The sequence below is a fragment of the Hyla sarda genome, chromosome 2 (genome assembly GCF_029499605.1).
Source record: "Hyla sarda isolate aHylSar1 chromosome 2, aHylSar1.hap1, whole genome shotgun sequence".
NCBI lineage: Eukaryota > Metazoa > Chordata > Amphibia > Anura > Hylidae > Hyla > Hyla sarda.
In genome coordinates this window covers 39,375,595-39,394,974 of record NC_079190.1, presented here as the reverse complement: position 1 = coordinate 39,394,974, position 19,380 = coordinate 39,375,595, and the positions used below count along the sequence as shown (strand labels likewise).

The following is a 19,380-nucleotide window of genomic DNA, read 5'->3' as shown; positions in this document are numbered from 1 at the left end:
AAAAGAACATGTAAAAGTATCTGGCTATAACCAGCAGGAAGGGAAAAAAATACATCTAGATGAACTTTAAGTACACAGCAAATTTTGGCATTTAGAATTTAGACTTTTGCCTTTGTTCTATCTTTACAGTTACATTTAAAGAAACTTTTATTACATTTTTCTTATTTTAACTGTAATCTGTTTGTTTATCAAAATGCACCGGAACACTGCTGTGTATGACAACCTTTGTATGTAAAATATAAAAGGCAGCTGTCAGGTAAGCCTTAACAAGGATTGCCTCATGACAGCCCTGAAGGCCTTTGTTTGTCCTAGGGCTGTGCCTTAAAACTAACAACCTCTGCATTGTTATCACCAGGGCTGATGATGTGGGTATAAATGCAGTTCCCTTTCCTTGCTGATGTTGTAAACAAGATGGACAGCGGCATAAGAAGGGTTAAAGAGTACCTGTCATCAAACCATATTTTCTAAACTAACTCAGATGATATTCCCTAACTACTCCTAACACCTCTTCTGCCCTTAAAAAAAAAAAAAAAAAAAATGAGCTCTAAAATGCTGTGTATCATACTGTTCCTTTTGCTCTCATTATATGAGCTCCTGGCAGGAGAAAGTGGGCGTTCTCCAGCAGGGGCAACGTCATTAAAGCCTGCAAGAGCTGTGCCTCACCATGCCTGGCACGCACTTTCTGAGTTTGGACTTCTGCAAGTCCGGGTGGAGACCAAACTAACTGGGAACAGAACAGAGCCACCTAGTGGCCATTATTTCAATCACATTAAAAACTTATAAAGGTTAAGAATTTTAACAGCAAGTAAATAGCAAAGTGTCTTATAATAACAAAGAACAATATATTAAAAGTTTAGTTTGATGACAGATACTCTTTAAATGGTTGGGGTCAGATTTTCTTCTGATGCCGGACACTGATGTGAAGTGGCAACTCTAATAACCTGTCTGGTGGAGCGGGCATAACCCTGTAAATGTATGGGGCTGTTTAGTAATGCTCATACGGCAGCCTCGTGCCTTTAGGCTGCTTACACACAACACCAACAGAATAAACCTATTTTTAGAGGCACGCATTCTGTTCATAGAATTATACAATCTTTGATGAAGGAAAGCGTTACTTTCCGAAACCACCGGCCGGGGCAGATCGCCCGGCTAATAGGCTGACTTGAACCACTGAAAACTACTCCAAGCAGAAAAAGCAGGTATAACGGGACAAGCTCCATACTATCAAGGACGCGGATTTACAGCTTTGCAAGATTTTTAAGTGGAGACAAGAACTTTCCTCTGGGAAGAGATTCTGAGTACACCCCCTAGAGATGAGCGAACTTACAGTAAATTTGATTCGTCACAAACTTCTCGGCTCGGCAGTTGATGACTTTTCCTGCGTAAATTAGTTCAGCCTTCAGGTGCTCCGGTGGGCTGGAAAAGGTGGATACAGTCCTAGGAAAGAGTCTCCTAGGACTGTATCCACCTTTTCCAGCCCACCGGAGCACCGGAAAGCTGAACTAATTTATGCAGGAAAAGTCATCAACTGCCGAGCCGAGAAGTTCGTGACGAATCGAATTTACTGTAAGTTCGCTCATCTCTAACAGGATTTTAGTAAGTGAGCCTCTATTACTATTTATAGTTTTTATTATTGGAGCGCCAATACACATTTATATATATTGAATTATACAATACTTTTACAGGTGAGCATGCCTAAACCCTAGTGAGGGATGTTCACACAGGACCCATACCATCTATCCTGAATTACCTGCTGACTGATCACCTCCAGCCGACTCTCCTTCAGATGAGTTTTCAACCATTCTGTGGCTTGAGATGACGGATCAATCAAAAAGGGACAAACCTGACTCTGGGGATAAAATAATGATCATACACCACTAAAAAAAGGATATAGGTTTTATGTGTAATCTAAAGATATATAAATACATATACAGTATGCATGCAGAGGAAAATAGATATGATAGAGATATAGATAGTCCACCCCTGACTATGAGATAAAATGTATTTGTATACTATCTTACTGTATTATGGTGTTTAGCAACAGCTGAGTGTATTGTGCAGAGTTGTGTATTATTATTCTGTATCATTACAGATGTGTAATATGATGTTTTGCTGCAGCTGAGGTATGTATTATGATGTACTGTGGCAGCTGAGGTGTACATTATGATGTTCTGAAACATCTGAGATGTGAATTCTGATGTTCTGCAGCAGCTGAGGTGTGCATTTTGGTATTCTGCAGCATCAAATATGTGTAATATGGTGTTTTTCTGAAACTTAGGTGCGTATTATGACATTCTGCAGCATCTGTGGTGTGTATTGTGATGTTATTCATTATCTAATGCAGTGTTTCCCAACCAGGGTGCCTCCAGCTGTTGCAAAACTACAACTCCCAGCATGCCCGGACAGCCGGAGGCACCCTGGTTGGGAAACAGTGATCTAATGAGTACAGTATGATTTTATGATTTTCAGTATCAATACCAAAATATTCTGCAAAAGACTGCTTTTGTAGAAACTGATAAGCAGCACCACTCACCTCCATATGATATGATGCTTATACACGTTATGCTCAGAAACATTAAAGGGGTACTCCCGTGGAAAACTTTTTTTTTATTTTTCAAATCAAATGGTGCCAGAAAGTTAAACAGATTTGTAAATCAAAAAAATCTTAATCCTTCCAGTACTTTTTAGGGGATGTATACTAAAGAGAAATCCAAAAAAGAAATGCATTTCCTCTAATGTCATGCTCTCTGCTGACCTCTGCTGTCCATTTTAGGAACTGTCCAGAGCAGCTTATGTTTGCTATGGGGATTTTCTCCTGCTCTGAACAGTTCCTAAAATGGACAGCAGAGGTCAGCAGAGAGCCCTGTGGTCATGACATCAGAGGAAATGCTTTTCTTTTTTGGATTTCTCTTTAGTATACAGCCCCTAAAAGTACTGGAAGGGTAAAGATGTTTTAATAGAAGTGATTTACAAATCTGTTTAACTTTCTGGCACCAGTTGATTTAAAAAAAAAAAAAAAAAAAAAGTTTTCCACGGGAGTACCCCTTTAATGGAAAATGTCCATGGATTTTTTTTATTGTAATTTAAATATCCATAAATAGTGCAACAGGATGTTTGAAGGAAAAACATAGGACTAAAATGTCATCTATTTAATAGTATAAAGCCAGTCACCAACAGACCACAGTTTATCTATATGATTTGCACGAGTTTGCCATGTTACTTATACTGCTGTATAAAGAAATATATGTATATACTGAACCTGTAGAGGTTCTTAGAATATACCACACAATGTAATAGGCTGGGGTAAGTGATCAGATCAATCCAATGTTCCAGTAGATGATTACTTATAGAAAAGTGACAAACCTCCTGGAAATCCCATTATAGCAGGAGACTTCACAAGATGCCGGGCTGTTCCTCAACCAGTGAGATAACAACATAAAGAGACAATAACACAGTCTAAGGGGCACGAGTCTGGAGCCAGCTATGGAATTACTGGTGCAAATCATTCCTCTACAAGTATAAGCACTAATTCTACATCCAGAAATATGGTTAAAGGGATACTCCGGTGGAAAACTTTTTTTTTTTTTTTTTAAATAAACTGGTGCGAGAAAGTTAAACAGATTTGTAAATTACTTCTATTAAAAAATCTTAATCCTTCAAGTGCTTATTAGCTGCTGAATTCTACAGAGGAAATTCTTTTCTTTTTGGAACACAGAGCTCTCTGCTGACATCATGACCACAGTGCTCTCTGCTGACATCTCTGTCCATTTTAGGAACTGTCCAAAGCAGCATATGTTTGCTATGAGGATTGTGTCCTACTCTGGACAGTTCTTAAAATGGACAGAGATGTCAGCAGAGAGCAATGTGGTCATGATGTCAGCAGAGAGCTCTGTGTTCCAAAAAGAAAATAATTTCCTCTGTAGTATTAATAGAAGTAATTTACAAATCTGTTTAACTTTCTGGCACCAATTGATTTAAACAAAAAAAAAAAAAAGTTTTCCACTGGAGTACCCCTTTAATAGGAGAGGCAGATAGGTGAGGAATCCAAAAACTCCAGGAGAGGAGTGAGGAGCGCCAAAGTGTTTATATTCTTACCGATGGTTTCAAAGAACAGATCTAATGCAGCGAAGATGGCGGAACAAAAGTGTATAAATAAAAAGATACAGAAATGTGGTCAAAACATAAAATGTAAGAAAATAATAATGATTTATGTCTGTGAAATTATATGACTTATAAAAATACACAGCACAATGATGACCATACACATAAAATATCTTTTGGTGGACCCACTGGTTTAGCAGATTCATTGATTCAACAGAGGCATAAGAATAAATAAAGATAGATAGATAGATAGATAGAGAAAAAAGGAAGGAGAGAGAGAGAGAGAGAGAAGGAAAGAGGAGGAGGGAGAGAGAGAGAAAGAGAAAAAAGGAAGGAGAGAGAGAGAGAGAGAGAGAGAGAGAGAGAGAGAGAGAAAGAGAGAGAGAGAGAGAGAGAGAAAGAGAGAAAGAGAGAAAGAGAAAGAAAGAGAAAGAAAGAGAGAGATAAAGAAAGAGAGAGAGAGAGAAAAGGAAGAAGAGAGAGAAAGAGAGAGAGAGAGAAAGGTAGGAGAGAGAGAGAGAGAGAGAGAAAGGTAGGAGAGAGTGAGAGAGAGACAGAGAGAGAGAGCGAAAGAGAGAAAGAGCGAAAGAGAGAAAGAGCGAAAGAGAAAGAGAGAGAGAAAGAGAGAGAGAAAGAGAGAGAGAGAGAGAGAGAGAGAGAGAGAGAAAAGGAAGAAGAGAGAGAAATTGATAGAGATAGAGAGAGACAGAGAGAGAGAGAGAGACAGAGAGAGAGAGAAAAAGAGAGAGAGAGAGAGAGAGAGAGAGAAAGAAAAAGAGAAAGAGAGAGAGAGAGAGGGGGGGGGGGGGGGGGGGGAGAGAGGAAGATACACACACGAATTTGGGAGTAGCCACATTAGTCCAGTGATGGGGAAGAGAAATCATAGACTGTTGCAGGATCTATTAATACCTTTTTTATTGGAATAACAGTATTTTTTAGAGACAAGCTCTCGGGAGTGCTCCCTTTTTTAAGCGAATGCTTTAGACTTTAAAAAAAAAGTAGTGCTCAAAAGCTTGTCTCTACAAAATACTGTTACTCCAATAAAAAAGTAATTAATAGATCCTGCAGATTCTGCAACCTTCTTTGATTTTGCATTTATATATGGATTTAGTGAGACCATTACTATTAAAAATGTTACCCTTTTGAATGTTTTAAAAAACGTTTCCTGCAACATAAAAAAGGGGTGTGGCTTTCCCAAAACGGCATGGCTCTGGTAAAAGTGACATGGCTTAAAGGAGAACTAACGTGCAGGAGGACTTATCTCCTATCTAAAGAACATGGGATAAGTGTCTGATCGCAGGGGGTCCGTCTGCTGTGTCTGTTGCTGCTTTATGTGGGGATCAACACGTTCCACTCCCAGGTGGAGCCAGGGTCCCGAGCAGGAGATTGCCGGGGTCCCAGTGGTCGGACCCCCTGCCATCTAAAACTTATTCCATATCCTTTGGATAGGGGATGAATTCTTCTGCACGATAGTTCTCCTTTACAACATGAAGCTGTCTGCAAAAACTGCAGCATAATTATGGCACAATATTTTGACCCAGTTTTCTTATCTAAAAGTTTTTTCAAAGCAATAAAGATTCATTCGGTCCCGCCCCCTCAATGCAAGTCTATGGGAGGGGGCGTGATGGCCGTCACGCCCCCTCCCATAGACTTGCAATGAGGGGACGGGGCGTGACGTCACACGGGGGCAGAGTCGTGACTTCACGATCTTCCGTTCCCGTGGTGGGGACCCAGATCCTCCAGCGCTTCCGGAGCAGAAACAGGTGGGTGCCGCATGCTATATTGCTTTGGAAAGGGGATAAGATGTCTAGGGGTGGAGTACCCCTTTAATTGTCAATTAATTCATAGATTTCCAGAAAGGATAACAAAGGTAAGCCTGATGCCAACACCTTTTTCTAACAAGTATTTATTAAAACAGACACATCCAGAGAGGCCACAGGTCCTAAAACAGCTGTGGGCAATCCCTGCTGCTCTGTGGCTGGTTGCTATTGCAATAATGCCAGTTTTTACGTTAGACGCCCTTGATATATGAGGCCCACATTCTGTGAAATGTAACCAAATAGACTTGCACATGAAAAGTAATAATAGTTGGGCCATTGACTATTTATTTAAACATTTCCATGAAAATTAACAAGGGAAAACCCCCCTATTACCTGTAGAATCACCAGGGCGTTTTCTACTGACAGCTCATCAGAGGGCAGCCCTTCACTTTTCCAAATGAGTTGTTCGCTTTCCGTAGACAAAAATCTTCTTAAATCAAATGCTGGAGAGAATAGAAAAATCAATGTGCATTATATGTTTCTTCTTCAGCTAATGGCAGAGGGTACAGTTAAAAGAGTAGTCTAGTGACAAATAACTTATCCCCTATCCAAGCATAGGGGATAAATTATAGATCGAGGGGGTCCTAGTGCTCGGACCCCCCACAATCTCCTGTACGGGGCCCCGGCAGTTTGTCGGAAGCTGACGTCCGACCCCCGCAGGAAGCCACGGCTGGCACACCACCTCCATATTTCTCTATGGGGTACATGGAGGGGCAGGTCAGCCGATGCGCCATGTGGGGGTCGGCACACCCCCTTCATGCCGACAGTAGGGACCCCGTGCAGGAGATCGCAGGGGGTCCCAGCACTCGGACCCGCCGCAATCTATAACTTATCCCCTATCCTTGGATAGGGGATAAGTTATTTTTCACCTGACAACTCCTTTAATGTAAAGGTAAACTCACAGCCGGTTCACCTGCACTAAACCCAATACACAATATAGTGCAGGTGAACCAGATTCAAATGAGATATACCTTCCTCCAATCACTTTTGCCATTCAGGAGGTACAAAAAGTATTAGGGTCCGTTGCTAATATTCTAATGCCGCCTTTTGCACAATAGAGTCAGGACCGGCACACAGAACTTTCCGACTCCGTCACTCTGCTCCGATATTACATAGCCAAAAATCTGCAGCATATATGCTACGTGTGGACATACCATTACAGTGAAACAAATCACAGCTATATAAAAATGTCTTACTTTCCAGCCCCACTGATGTCCTCCACTGCTCTATGCTGTCCTTCCTCTGATCCTCAGGGGCAGCCGATATGTAGGTGATGAAGGCGGCTGCCAGCTGGGCTCTCTTTTGCAATGTATTTAATTCTTCTGTTATTTCTTCCACCTAAAAATAAACAATGTGTAAAAAGAAAGATAATAAATGTCATCAGAGGATAAAGAGATACACAAAAGATCTTGTTCCGCTATGCTGGAAGAAGAAATAAACTGATCAAACAGTTCCCAGCTATAGATAAAAAATCCTTACTCTTCCCTGTAGCTCCATACACCCATCTTAAAGGGGTACTTTGCCCCTAGACATCTTATGCCCTATCCAAAGGACCCCCCATCAAATCTTTTTCTCGTAGCCTTCATTGGGGGACACCTATACTGATGGGTATATGCTCTTGCCACTAGGAGGCGCTGAAACCAGGAAAAAAAAGCCAACTCCTTCCTGGCAGGATATACCCGCCACTGGAAGTGAGGTAATCAGTTTTGTCACAAAGCAGTAGGAGAAGCCAACAAATAAATATGTCCGAAGGACCCTAGAAAAGAATGCCGGATAAAAAGGAGATTTTTTTACACTTACCGTAAAATCTCTTTCTCGAAGGATCCATTGGGGGACACAGACCATGGGTGTATGCTGCTGCCTCTAGGAGGTGTGACACTATGGTAATAAAAAAAGTCAGCTCCTCCCAGCAGGATATACCCGCCTTCAGGCTCTGAGCTAGTCAGTTTAAGATCCAGAGCAATAGGAGGAGACCAATAGGTCAAGGAAAAACCCAAAACTGTCTGAGAACCAGAAGAAAAAACATAACTGAACACACCCTCCGACAGAGAACCAAGGAAAGAACCCAAAAAAGGGCGGGAGCTGTGTCCCCCAATGGATCCTTCGAGAAAGAGATTTTACGGTAAGTGTTAAAAAAAATCTCCTTTTCTCCATCGGCTCCATTGGGGGACACAGACCGTGGGACGTACCAAAGCCGACCCTTGGGTGGGCAGATAAGTAATCAGGCAGACGGCAGATCCACTACCGCCTGCAACACTTTATGACCCAGACTAGCATCAGCCGATGCGAAGGTATGAACTCGGTAAAACCTCGAGAAGGTGTGCAAAGACGACCAGGTAGCCGCCTTGCAAATCTGCGAGGCCGAGGCTCTATTCTGGAGAGCCCAGGATGCCCCAACAGAACGAGTGGAATGAGCCACAACCCTGAAAGGAGGAATCTTCCCCTTACAGCGATAGGCTTCCGAAATGGCGGACCGAATCCACCGAGAAATGGTGGCCTTGGAAGCAGGTTGTCCCTTGCGACGACCTTCCGTAAGGACGAAAAAGGAATCACACTGACGAAACAAAGAAGTGATGGAGAGATAAGACCGAACAGCCCGAACTACATCCAGCTTGTGTAGCAAGTGCTCCTTAGGATGAGAAGGAGTCTGACAAAAGGACGGGAGGACAATGTCCTCATTGAGATGAAAGGCCGAGACCACCTTAGGTAAAAAGGAAGGATCTGGCTGGCAAACGACCTTGTCCTGGTGGATCACCAGAAACGAAGAAGGTCAGGAAAGAGCTGCCAGTTCAGACACCCTCCGGATGGAGGTGATAGCCACAAGAAATGCCACTTTCCCAGAAAGGAGGCGGAGAGACACTTCTCTAAGGGGCTCAAAGGGTGCACCCTGGAGGGCACTCAGAACCAAATTCAAGTCCCAAGGGGGAGAAGGTGACCGATAAGGAGGAACAGCGTGCACCACTCCTTGCAGGACGGTCCGGACATGAGAATTAGAAGCCAGGGGTCGCTGGAAAAGAACAGTAAGGGTCGAAACCTGACCTAAGGGAACTGAGAGACAACCCCAGTTCCAGCCCCGACTGCAAAAAAAGAGAAAAGGCGGGGAACCAAGAAGGCCCTGGGGAGAAGTCCTGAGCTTCACACCAACGAAAATAAGACCGCCAAGTACGGTGGTAAATTCTTGCGGAGGAGGGCTTACGAGCCTTGAGCATAGTGTGAATGACTTGGGAAGAGAACCCGTGGGCCCTCAAAACCGCGGTCTCAACGGTCACGCCGTCAAATGCAGCGACTGTAAATTGGGGTGGCAAAGAGGACCCTGAGAGAGTAGGTCCGGGCGGAGCGGAAGGTGCAGAGGAGCGTCATCCAGGAGCCTGAATACGTCGGCGTACCACGACCTTCGGGGCCAATCTGGAACTACCTCAGCACCCTGGGAAGGAGCGGAAGAGGAGGGAACAGATAGGGTAGGGCAAACCCCGCCCAAGGAATCACTAGGGCGTCCACGGCCAGAGCCTGAGGGTCCCGGGACTTGGACACAAACGGAAGAATCTTCTGATTGTGCCGGGACGCGAAGAGGTCCACGTCTGGAATGCCTCAGAGGTCGCAGAGCTGCGCGAAGACCTCCGGATGAAGAGACCACTCGCCGGGGTCGGGAGAGGACCGACTAAGGAAATCCGCTTCTCAGTTGAGCACTCCCGGAATGTGAATCGCCGAAATGGCCGGAACTTTGTTGTTCTCCGCCCAGGTGAGAATCTTGGTCACCTTGGCCATGGCTGCCGAGCTGCAAGTGCCGCCCTGACGATTTATGTACACCACGGCCGTGGCGTTGTCCGACTGAACGAGGACAGGACGGGACTGAAGACGGGACTCCCAATGAAGAAGACAAAGAAGAATCGCCCGTAATTCCAATACGTTTATCGGGAGAAGAGTCTCCGGGGGAGACCAGAGTCCCTGAACCGTCCAATCCCTGAACACGCCGCCCCAGCCCGACAGGCTGGTATCCGTTGTAACAACCTGCCAGTGAAGGGGAAGAAACGACCGCCCTTGGAGAAGAAGGGGGGAGCGGAGCCATCAGAGCAGGGACTGACGGACCCTGTGAGGGAGAACAATCTGACGATCGAGGGACAGGGGAGACCTGTTCCATCGAGAGAGAATCGCCAGTTGAAGGGGGCAGTAATGAAACTGGGCAAAGGGTACGGCCTCCATAGTTGCCACCATCCGACCCAGGACTTCAATACAAGTGCGGATGGAGATTGATACCTGGGTCCGAAGGGAGCAGACCCGACCGGTGCGCCAGACTTTGTCCGGCAGAAGACAAATTCGGGCAGAGGCCGTGTCGAATCGAAGTCCCAGGAAGGTTAGAGACTGGATAGGACAGAGGATTGACTTGTCCCGGTTGACCATCCACCCGAAGCAAGTCAGAGTGTGAAGAGTGACGTCCAGATTCTCCAGAGTCTGGGCTCTGATTGGAGCCTTGATGAGAAGGTGGTCCAGATAGGGTATCACCGAGATCCCCCTTGACCATAACAGGCCCATCACTGGCGCAAGGATCTTTGTAAAGACCCGAGGAGCCGTGGCTAGACCAAAAGGGAGGGCTACAAATTGAAAGTGCCCCTCCGGCACCGCAACGCGGAGGTACCAATGATGGCCCGGAAATATTGGCACCTGGAGGTAGGCATCCTTGATGTCCATCGATTAAAGAAACTCCCCTTGTTCCAGGGACGCCACCACCGAACGGAGGGATTCCATTCTGAAGTGGCGGATGAGAAGGTGATGGTTAAGATGCTTGAGGTCTAGGATTGGTCGCACAGAACCGTCCTTTTTGGGGACCACATAAAGATTTGAATAGAAACCCCGAAACTGTTCCCCTGGAGGAACGGGGACTATAACCCCCTGGAGAAGCAGAGACTGGAGAGCCGCTCGAAATTGCTTCGCCAGAGGAGGAGACCGGGGGGCCCGGGATCAAAAAAAAGCGATCCCTCGGAAAGGAGGGGAATTCGATCCGATAACCGTTGGACACCACATCCCTGACCCAAGAGTCCTGAATGTGCGAAGTCCAGATGTCTCGGAAAAACAAGAGACGATCTCCCACCGGAAAAGAAACCGCGGGTGGGGGCCTCACTTCATGCAGAAGTGGGTTTGCAGTTGCCCGATTTGGGCGCAAAACGGCCGGACCGGTTGGAGTCCTACTTCCAAAATGGGCGTGCCCGGAACGAGGGAGCCTTCTTGTCCCGCGAGGGCGCCTGCCCGGACCCTTTACTGGGGCCAGAGGTCCGAAAGGAAAAGGACTTCCTCTGGGAAGTAGGGCGAGCCTTATTTTGAGGTAACAAGGAACTCTTACCTCCCGTCGCCTCAGAGATAATCTCATCAAGGCGTTTGCCAAAAAGACGGCCAACCGTAAAGGGAAGCTCAATGAGAGACCTTTTGGAAGCGGCATTCGCATTCCAAACTTTAAGCCACATAGAGCGGCGGAGAGCCACTAGGTGACCCACAGCAAAGGCAGAACAACGGGCTGACTGCATGGAAGCTGTGCACAGAAAGTCCCCAGCTTTAGCGCATTGGAGAGCCAGAGCAGATAGATCCTCTGGGGGGGATCCCGCTGAGATATCCTGATGGAGCTTTTAGCACCACTCCGGCAGGGCCTTGGACACCCATGTCAAAGCGAAGATGGGAAGAAGAGAAGAGCCAGCTGCTTCAGAAGCGAACTTCGCTAAAGATTCTACCTTCTTGTCCGCGGGATCCTTGAAGGCAGCGGCATCTGCCAGAGGCAGTGTAGTCGCCTTAGAGATCCGGGAGACTGGTGGATCCACTGAGGGAGGGGAAACCACCTTAGCGACAAAGTCCTTGTCAAATGGATAACGTTCTTGAATTGACTTGATTCCCGGGAACCTCTTGTCTGGATGTTTCCATGCGGATTCCAGAATGTCGTCAAAGTCAGCGTGAGAGCTGAGCCTTTGAGGTGCTGGCTTAGTACGATGAAAGGATACTGCTGGATTGACATCCGAAGATCCTGGGTCCTCCAAGTCAAAGGTGTCTCTTAAGGCTATCACCAATGAGTTCACCGTTGCAATTGAGTCTGAGCGGTCCTCTGAGTCAGATGCCAGCTCGGAAACCTCGTCCACCAGTTCACCAGGGGAATGTGAATGAGTAGAGGCAGTCCTGGAGGGGGGTGACCCAGACCGGGTACGCGGCTCTGGCGTAGAAGAGCAGCGACTCCGAGAACGTCCTCTGGAGCAGCGACGTTTGTGCCCAGAAGATAGGGGGGGGCGGGACTCACGAGGGGAACGCTCACGTCTATTTGAAGACTCAATGGAAGAGTCAGACGAGGCACCCCTAGCACGCTTATGAGAGTGTGAAGTACGGGGAGACGAGGAGCGGGACCTCTCAGAGGTCCTGCGCAGGGGAGACCCCTTCAAGGCGGACAACATTTCCCGGGAGGCCTCAGCCACCGAACGGGAGACTTGGGTCAAGTCAACCATATACTGGGTCAGGGAAGAAACCCAGGCTGGAGGATCGGCTGAACCCACTGGGACCGAAGGGGCATCGGGGGGCACCAGGGGGTCTGGGGGAGCAGTGGAGCAGGCAGGGCAAGAGGGCTCAACAGAGCCAGACATCTTGGTATTACAGTGCTTACAGATATAATAAGTCACTGAATTCCCAGGTTTCTGTTTGGAGGGAGGAACAGCCCTGGGTACGGACATAATGTGAGAAAAAGGAAGACAGGAACTTTCTCACCCTGGTCTGTGTCCTCTGTCAGCTGCAGTGAGGAGAACTCGCTCCGTGCAGCCAGAGAGACTGAACAGGCCAGCAATAGGGAGGGAGGGGCATGCCTGAAGCAAGGCACACAGTAACCGGCCCCTCCACATAGAAAATCGTGCCCACGGCGCTGATTGGGCGCTGCTTCGCGCCTCTGAGAGTTCCCAGCCCAGTGGGCAGAGCTAAAGACGTCCGAAGAAGAACTGTCATGGCGCCAGCTCCTTGTCCCGAGCGCACCTGCCTAGCCGTATATGCGTTCGGGGGAATAGAGCGGGCGGCCAAAACGCCGGCAGAGGCTGCCGGCGAAAGTGAAAGTAAGCCGGCGCTGAAGCACCTGGCTCGTAGCAGCGCCGCGATAAGGCGCTGCAAGAATAACGAAAGGAAGCCGGCGCTGAGAGTGCCCGGCCCGGAGCAGCGCCACGGCTGACAGCCGCAAATAAGGCACTGTAGTAGTTGCACCAACACACACACATACACCAGAATAATAAAGTGCCCCATACTATATGCCCCATAAAGTAAGGTGCCTTATAAGATATGCCCCCTCAGGTGCCACTGCTCCCCCAACATAACGTGCAGCCCCTATATAATCAAGCCCCATAAATGAAGGTGGGCCAAAACAGGGGGTCTCCAGAGGTTGCGAGTCCGTACCTGTGGAGAAAAAAGGGGGGGGAAGTACTTACCTCAGAAGAACTTACCTAATGGAGTCTTCAGTGAAGTCTTCAGTCAGCTTTTGTCCCTGCATCACGCCTGGCTGCTATGAGTGAGCGAGGCGAGCAGAGAAAAAGGGGGACCCGGACCCATGAGGTACCACCCAGACGCTGACCGTTGGAGAAGGGGGGTGAACATCGCATATACGCAATGTCTGTGCCCCCTTACTCGCAATGGGGAAACAGGGAACCGGAGTCCCTGAGCCCCCACCTGAAAACGGAAAAGAAAAGGAATAAAAAACTAATACGTCCCTATACTAGGAAAATAAAAAATCAGAAGACCTGGTCTGGAAAATCCAGACCATGTCAACCTCCTTCAGACACTAAGCTTAAACTGACTAGCTCAGAGCCTGATGGCGAGTATATCCTGCTGGGAGGAGCTGACTTTTTTATTACCATAGTGTCACACCTCCTTCGAGATAGCAGCATACACCCATGGTCTGTGTCCCCCAATGGAGCCGATAGAGAAAACCCAATAACCGGAAAAGAATATCCGGATAAAAAAAGAAGAAATGGTTGGGTGCGGTGTCCCCCAAAGAAGGCTACAAGAAAGAGATTTTACAGTGAGTACAAAGAAATCTATTTTTTTTTCGGTCGCTTTTCATTGGGGGACACCTATATTGATGTGACGTACCAAAGCAAAAGGGCAATCAGTCCAGAGACCGGACCCACCCGTAAGGCCTGTAGATGAGATCAACAGGGAAAACAGGGAAAACAGGGAGACCAGCGTACGCCTGAGCAGAAGGCGAGTACGGAAGGTGGAGACCAAAAAAACATTAGAAAAAAGAATGACTGGCTGCGGAGAGGCCTGGCGCAGAAAATTGATGACCAGAACAGCTGTAGACCAAAAACCTCCATCCCAGGAGCCCACCGCGAGCACCTGGGAGGCGAAATGAGTTCAAGTAGGAGTAACCTGGATAACCGGAACGCCCACCACCCTGGGAGTACAATAACCCACGAAGGAGGAGACGGAAGGAATAAGGCCAAAAATGGAGCAGAATGCCCTGAAAAGGGGCATCCCGGAAAACCGGAGAGTCCGACATGGGAACTTCTACTTCTAGACAAGAAGAAGTGCGGTACAGCTAGACCGCCCCCACAAACGGGACCACGGAGAAGTCATGGTAGGAGAGCTAACCTGCCTGAGACCACAACCATCACTAAGGCCCAAAGAACCAGAAAGGCTGACCTAGAAAAGGAGACATGCCACAACATAGTGTCCAAGACACGGAGACTAAGCAGACACTAACCCCAAGCAGTCTGAGCGGACTGAAGCAACATCCCGTCAGGATGGGAACGGAGGGGGAAACAAAAAGGGAAGGTTACCCCAGAAGATTGTAGTGTCAGTGTAGCACAACTGACACAGACAAGGAAGGAGGAACAAACCCCTCCAGGGAGATTGCACCTAGGGAGGAGGAGAGCAATGGCAGGACCCAAACAACAGACTGTACTAGACCGGCTGTCGCCGAGCCATACATGAGTGCATAAACTCCTCCAACAGAGGAGAGTGCCAAGTCTGTATGAGCAGCAAAGTCTGTATGAGCAGCAGTAGATAACCAAGAAACAGGAAGAAAGCCAGGCTGCAAAAGTGCGCAGCTCAGCTGATTGCTCTCAGCAAAAAAACAAGGGCCCAGCCAGGTAACCCACCTATATAGAGGAGGGGAAACAAGGGGTGGTCTCTATGAAACCCAGGCCCAGACCATGCCAAGCTCCCTGATCCCCGTACTCCCTCTGGATGGGGGATGATCAAAATGCACCAGGCACTATAGGAGCAGTGAAATTGCCACCCGAAGGTAAGGGGACAAAAGACTGGGTGGACGTAGTCCCCAGGAACCCTGCAACATCATATCAAGGAATGGAGGAGCTAATTTGAGTCCTGACTACGAATGGAAGGAAGAACCGCACACACACACACACATAGCGCAGAGAGGAACACCTCAACGTGGTGTAACTCTGGACCAGTAGGGCGTCAACTGAGCAATTCTGGTAATTTCCTAAGGCAACAGAGCCAGCGACTGAACCACCCTGCTCAGGAACCCAGGACAGATATCTGGAGGCATGTGGGGGCTGAATTGGCTGTGTTGCCCCATCATGCCCCATGCCAGAGCAGAGGAATTTGAACGCTTAAACCTGTGGAACAAGATCACAGGAAGGCCCGGGGCACAACCCACAGAAAAAAAGGGAAGGTGAACTCTAAACGTGCAAAGTGGCCAAGCATATGTAGAGACACAGACGTGGTTACCACGCGAAAGTGGAGGGGTACCAAGACTGTAGACCCGAAAGAAACCGCAGACATTCAAAAGCCCGGCAGCATGGTGTCACAACCATGCACCTAGCAGACCAACGTTGCACCCTTAGAAAAGGGGACAGAGAGTGCTGCTTTTTCTGTGAAAGTCCATGGAACCTACAGGAAACACCCACACCCCAGCTCCAAATGGTGCAACACACCAGGACTGCTGTGGGAGACGCAAGGGATGAAGGATGTATGTGGAGCAGGAAACATGCAGACACAGTCTGACCGGAAAGTCTAAAAAAATCCAATGAAACCACAGAGACTCTCCTTGGAACGTCACCTGGAAAATTAGTCACCGGTCTGTAACAGTGGGAGGGGCAAGAAAGGGGAAGGTGACCGGGCAGAGTAGAAAACCATGCAGACACAGTCTGGCTATCTGGCACAGGGACCATGGCCACACCGGGTGCTGTAGACAGAATCACACACAGAAAGTGGGTTACCAGCCTTCAGCCTAGAGAGCGGCAGGCATGTAGGGAGGAACCTAACAAAGGAGTGAACCCCATGAACCAGTATGTGGTGTATTGTATAGGGCCCATGGAGCAACATGGGGAGATTCACTCGTAACTACACCTTGGCAGTAGATAACCTGAACTACCATCCATGGTGTGGGAAAAGTATGGTAGTGGACTTTGTAGTAGTAGTAGTCCATGCAGACAACAGTCTGGCTGACTGGTATAGGATTCCTGAATGCTCAAGGATACTCCATCGAACCCCCCTACAAAAAGTGGGGTATTGGAGTACGACCGAACTAACGAGCGACCTGGCGGCGTGAAAGACCCAGCAGATGGCTGAATGTCATCAGTCCCAAATACCTGCAGGGACCCTCATCAAGAGTCCTTAATGCAGCACAGAGGTACGGGAGACTTGATCAAGCCTGCAGCAGCCCAGAGATGGTAGACCGACAGCGATGGAGACCGTGCAGACAACAGTTTGGCTGAACAAGTACACTTCCAGTCGCGGGATAAAAGGGGACATCTAGATAGGCGATCACTGTGCCCCACTGCCGCATGTGGGAGGGAGGGGAGGCCTAGGAGCCATAGATAGTATCCCCGCCACCTTGCGAGATCGGGGGTGGCAGAGGAGCCGCGGAATGCACCCCGTCTAGGGTGCATAGTACATGCTGGGACATGTCTTCGTACACCTCGCACAGCAGTGGGGTACTGGAACTCCAGCCTCAGATACATCAGCTGAGTGATGACTGACAGGCGGCTGAGGAGACCACTGTATGGCTTACTGGTATGGGTCCATAGTATCCAACGGGTCATTCCTTCGGACACCATGCACAGCAGTGGGGTACCGGAACTCCAGCCGCAGATACATCTGCTGTGTGATGAGTGACAGGCGGTGGAGGAAACCACACAGACCACTGTCTGGCTTACTGGTATGGGTCCATAGTAGACAACGGGTCACTCCTTCGGACACCTTGCATCAGCAGTGGGGTACCGGAGCGCCAGCTGAGAGATGAGTGACAGGCGAGACTACTGTCCTGCAGATCGACATCAGGACCAATCCATGCCAACGCAGGGACACTTCCACAGAGACCTCTCACACTAGACTGGAGGATCCAGAGCCCTAGCCGCGGATGTAGCAGCCTGTAGAGAAGGGAAACATATTGTATGACACGACAGAACACCCCCATGATGGGTGACCGGCGGACTTGACAGAGTGTCCATAGCGTCCGCAAGGAATGCAAAAAAAAAAAACTCTTGCAAGGGTACCCAACCAGTGTCTTGCCTCGGTAGAGAGGCCATGGGCACGACGGGCATGGCACTCAGTGGTAGACACCGAATATATCCCCAACAGTTTCCAAGTGACACCTGGCAGTAACCCGCCACGTCGGTGCGCATATGTTCCCTGACAGAGTGAGTACTCTGCAGAAAATAGATATGCCAGAGGCATACCTCAACTGACTATGTAAATCGTCTAAAGCAGGCCACCATACAGGGTGACTGAAGGAATAAAGCGGGCCCCCGATTTCGTCCCTAAAAAAGGGACCCTGCAGATATTAAACTGATAAAAACAGATGTGAAAGGCCAAGGCTGTAATAGCACTTGGTCTACACAAGGGGGAACTCAAGAAGCAATGAAAAATCAAGGGCGCAATACAATTGATGGCCACAAGAGGGTGCCAAACACCATCAAATGGTCTGAATGACCAGTGGTGAAATGTAATTATTATTTTAAACTTTTACAGACAGCGCAGACTGCCGAGAAGGGAGGGCGTGCTGGAAGAACACCGCCCCCAGAGTCGGCCTCAAACTAGGAGAAGCACGGGGGGACTTGTGGTAAGATGCGGCACCCGGCATGAACGGGGCGCCGGCCGCACGATCTGCGGCCATTATAGGAAGGGGGCTGGGGAACTGGCTGAAAGATGCGGCCAGTTCCTCCCCCACCGGGGAAGCGCCCGGCTGCATGAGGAGCAGTAAGCAGGCTGGTGTGCCTGCACTGAGGGAAATCGGCCACGTGGGACCGGAGACCCACTGCCTGCAGCTGTAGGTCTCCGGTCAGCCCATAAAGAAAGGATGGAGTAAGCCTGGGACCGGCCTGCAGCTATAAGTCTCCGCTCAGTCTATAAGAATGCAGCCAGGACATTGCGTCTGGCCACAGCAGATAGGCGTAGAAGACGGGTGTGCCCGCACTGAGAAGGCAGACAGCCTCGTGGGACCAGAGACCCGCTGCCTGCAGCTGTAGGTCTCTGGTCAGCCTAAGAAATAACGTGGCCAGGACACTGCATCTGGCGGCACAAGGTGGTAAGTTGGCAGCCGCACTGGACCGGAGACCCGTTGCCCCAGAGACTTAAACTGGGGCAGCGGCATAGAGTTTCCGGCCGGTAGTGAAGAGAACGTGGCCAGGGCACTGTGCCAGGCCGCAATACATGTGGGCTAGAAATGCGTGGCCCGAAGAGGGGGGAGGGAAGGTTCACCGGACTGTCCCCTCCAGAATGGCGCCAGAGAGGAAGGGGACCCCTGGATGAGCAAGAGGGAGGGAGAGGGGGAAGGGCGGTTGTAATACATACTCACCCATGGCTCCATCTTATACTAACCCTGAAGTCTTCAACCAGCTTATGGCCACGCTGCATCTTACCAGGCTAAGATAGCGGGGCGAGCAGGGGCAAGTGGGGGACCCGGACCCAGGGTACAACCTACAGGTACTGGCTGTTGGCGATAAGAGGTTGACATACTCTTATGTTCCGTGCCCCTTTTCCCTGAAAAAGGGGGGGGAAAAAAAAAGGAGATAAAAACCTAACTAAACATTCCTTACTACAAAATAATAAAAAATAAAAAAAAGACATGTCAGCGCCTCCTAGTGGAAAGAGCATATACCCATCAGTATAGGTGTCCCCCAATAAAGAGCGACCGAGAAAAGATGTCTGATTGCGGGGGTCCCGCCGCTGGGGACCCCCGCGATCTCCCTGCTGCACGTGGCGGAGGCTCGTGATGACATGGCCACGACACACTCGTGACGTCATGGTCACACCCCCTTAATGCAAGTCTATGGGAGGGGGTGTGACGGCCTTGACTTGCATTGAGGGGGCATGGCTGTGAAGTCAAGAGCAGGGCTTGACAGTGATGTCACAAGCCTCCGCCCTGCATCGCCAGTCATCCTGCACGAAGCAAAGTTTGCTCCATGCGCCGGATGTCTGGAGTGCCACAGCCGAGATGCGGGGGTCCCCAGCGGCAGGACCCAAGCGATAAGATGTCTTATGCCCTATC

General features: G+C 48.8%; 1 protein-coding gene across 1 annotated transcript in view; it reads right to left on the bottom strand.

Moving 5' to 3' along the window:
* DYNC2H1 (dynein cytoplasmic 2 heavy chain 1) overlaps positions 1–19,380 on the bottom strand; it is a gene marked incomplete in the record, with an annotated part of 465,550 nt that overhangs the window by 272,772 nt on the left and 173,398 nt on the right. The window contains 4 exon segments of the mRNA XM_056561585.1: positions 1,751–1,849; positions 4,096–4,116; positions 6,255–6,364; positions 7,118–7,259. Of these exon segments, the coding sequence (XP_056417560.1) occupies positions 1,751–1,849; positions 4,096–4,116; positions 6,255–6,364; positions 7,118–7,259 (372 nt within the window).